The following is a 2,899-nucleotide window of genomic DNA, read 5'->3' on the forward strand; positions in this document are numbered from 1 at the left end:
TAGATTATAATAATTCACCAATACATTCAATTAAATTTAATTAACTTTTAACGACTCTACAAAATAAAATAAGTTAAATTAAAGAATTATGTATCCTAGATTTATCTTTAAATTGATAAATATTTTCTTGCCATTATTGCGTGTTATTTGGTTTAAATATGGTGACTAACTACTTCAAAAAAATGTTCTTCTAGGTATTAGGTACGTATCAATAAGATGCCCAAAATCCTAACGAATAAAACACGCGCTATATCAAAAGCATTTATTCATAAACATTATTCATTAACAACTTCAAGTTTTTGATCGCCCGCACAGTGTCCATACTTCGCGACCGTCAAGTTGGGGTCCACACAGCGCATGCAGCTTGTGTTGTCATAGTCCTTGCCATCAGACCCGCACACAGGCTCATAGTTGAAGGTACACGCACACTGCAGCGGGCCAGACATGACACCGACCACGCACACAAGCAAGAGAATGAGCACTGAAAAAAAGAAAAAGGTTAATTTCAGAAAACTAAAAATTTTGAGAAATAATTTAAGGCTTGAAATGTTGTTAAAAGTAACTGATTTTATTTGATGATTTTTAAAAGACTGTTGCTTTTATATTGTTGAACGTAAAAAAGAAGAAAACAAAACAGTAAAAATAAACTGTTAACTTTAAGACATGTTTATATTCCTTTTCAATACATTTTCAAAGATCTATGCTAAAATATTTCGGTCTATGTTTTGATAACACGAAGTAAAGATTTTCAGTTTAAAATAGTACCTATTAGTGAAACCGTGACCTACAATTAAGTATGTACTTAGGTAAATAATAAGAATAAATACAATTATAATTGTTTGTCTGACTAACCACGAAACGGTGCCACATAAATAAGGAAAATTTGTTCGACACATTTATCAGTTGAGAGGAAGTAAATATGTGGTATTGTTATTATTACAATTATTAATCATTAAAACATGTAGGTAATACAAAATATAGGCCAACACTAGTTAAAGTAAACAATCAAAAATATATAAAAATAAAATGGAGCTTTTTCAATTATTATAACCTATTCTTATTTGAATACTAAGTAAGATCAATAAACTTGAAAACTGCGGTTGAAAAGCTAGTTTACTAGCCTTTAATTAAGTTAGCAAGAATACCCAAAACTTTAAAAACCCTGTAATTAATATATTAGTTATCTGTTTCAATTCAATTTTATTAAAATCTATGTTTTCTCTATAAATAATTCTTCGGTAATTTAATCTGAATTGGACACACGGAATAATTTTTGTATCTACATTTGTTTAACCTAGTTAATAAATAATAATAATATTTACCTGACTTTGACACCATTTTGATAATAACTTAGCAGTTAATTAAATAATAATTAGGATGTAAGTAATATGATTTCGGAAGGAAGAATGGCAAACGACTAAGCTCAGAAACACATTGCATCTATTTATAAAGAGCGTCTGTTTACATGCGGTTTTATGTTCAAAACCAGATACAATAACAGAAATTAGTTTGTATATAAAAATAAATACATTATATGATATTGTTATATACCTAGGTAAACTAAATTATTAAGGTAGCCTCCGGATCCCATAGGTATTTGTTTTCTGTTCTCTAATAAATTCTCATATATAGAGCATTTGAATGCTATAAAATTAAATTGAGAAATATATTTAGGCGAATAAGTTTACTGTTTTTCACTTTTTGTAATTCATGTAAGGATATATTTTTGTATTTTGTTTTGAAGAGCTAATTTTGAAATAATAGATTTATTTCATGTAAAATGACGTTTTATTTTTATGTATCTTATTAAATTCGGATTACAACTTTACAATTTACAATCAGTCCTCAAATTTGTATCTTTGTCTGTGATTTCTTGTTCCTATTCGATTTATTTAATCGTTTTATACGAAGATGTTATAAAACAATCATAATTCATATGTTTGAAGGCTAACCGGTCAAGTTCAGTTAATTGACGGTGATTCCATTGTGAATTTAAGATTTTAGGTACGTACACATAGAAATAAAAATATAAAACATAGATTAATAATATGTCTGTTTGTAATGACAAATTGATAGGGTTTTACAAAGAGCAATGCGCTTTTCAAGAGATAAGAAAAAGTCTGATTCTATTGGGGGTATTTCCAATTTTATCTGGACTTGTATGAGTGTATATAGAACATTGTTCTTCTTCTCTACATAAGTTTTGCTAGGTAAATTAAATAAAACATAAGGTACAAAATGTAGGTATGTAAATCGTATCTAAATAAGTATTCAGTGCCTACACTAAATAAATATAAATAATTTGGAAAATTCAAAAGTCATAATTTTTTTTAATAAATATTTATTAATTATTATTTTTGTTTATTTAATAACAATTAAACCACATCGAATCAGACCCTGAAAAATGAAAGGGTTCTATTCCTGAGCATACTCAAGCGTAAGAGAAAAAAAAAGACTCGAATAGTAAAGTATTTCGGTCGCTATCGTGTTAACAAGAAAAAGGATCCGCACATACAGACACACGGACGTCCAAGACAGAACTTTTTTAAACTGTTTTTTAACTAGTTTAAATAACAAAAATGACATCAAAAATATCATGAACGTTAAAAATAGTGTTTTTTCTTAATATGTGTGTGTATGTATTATCTTACAAGTGCAATGTATAATACATAAAGACATTTTAAGTTTGAAAAATCAGATGTTTTGCGCGAAGTGACAGTAGTACCCACCTCAACGCTTCGCTTATGAGGCGTGCAATAACATAAAATACCACATACTTAGATTTATCATTTAGCTGTAAGAGTAGGTAATAAAGCTGTTTACCCACTGAGTAAGGTTTATTTGAAACGATGTTTCTCACACCTTGTTGTGGTTAATTGTTAAAACGTATTGTCAATGA

General features: G+C 28.3%; 1 protein-coding gene across 1 annotated transcript; it reads right to left on the reverse strand.

Annotated features, from left to right (window-relative positions):
• Nucleotides 1–248: 248 nt before the first annotated feature.
• Nucleotides 249–1,438, reverse strand: LOC149901019 (ovomucoid-like). The gene is made up of 2 exons (XM_090111365.1): nt 1,323–1,438; nt 249–481 (listed from the first exon to the last, which is right to left on the reverse strand). The coding sequence occupies exons 1-2, from the start codon at nt 1,336–1,338 to the stop codon at nt 276–278; spliced, it is 222 nt and encodes a 73-aa protein (XP_089967491.1). The 5' UTR covers nt 1,339–1,438; the 3' UTR covers nt 249–275.
• Nucleotides 1,439–2,899: the final 1,461 nt, after the last annotated feature.

The sequence above is a fragment of the Colias eurytheme genome, chromosome 17, assembly GCF_061535395.1.
Source record: "Colias eurytheme isolate Ceu_HAF_F1 chromosome 17, ilColEury1 Martin Lab GWU primary, whole genome shotgun sequence".
NCBI lineage: Eukaryota > Metazoa > Arthropoda > Insecta > Lepidoptera > Pieridae > Colias > Colias eurytheme.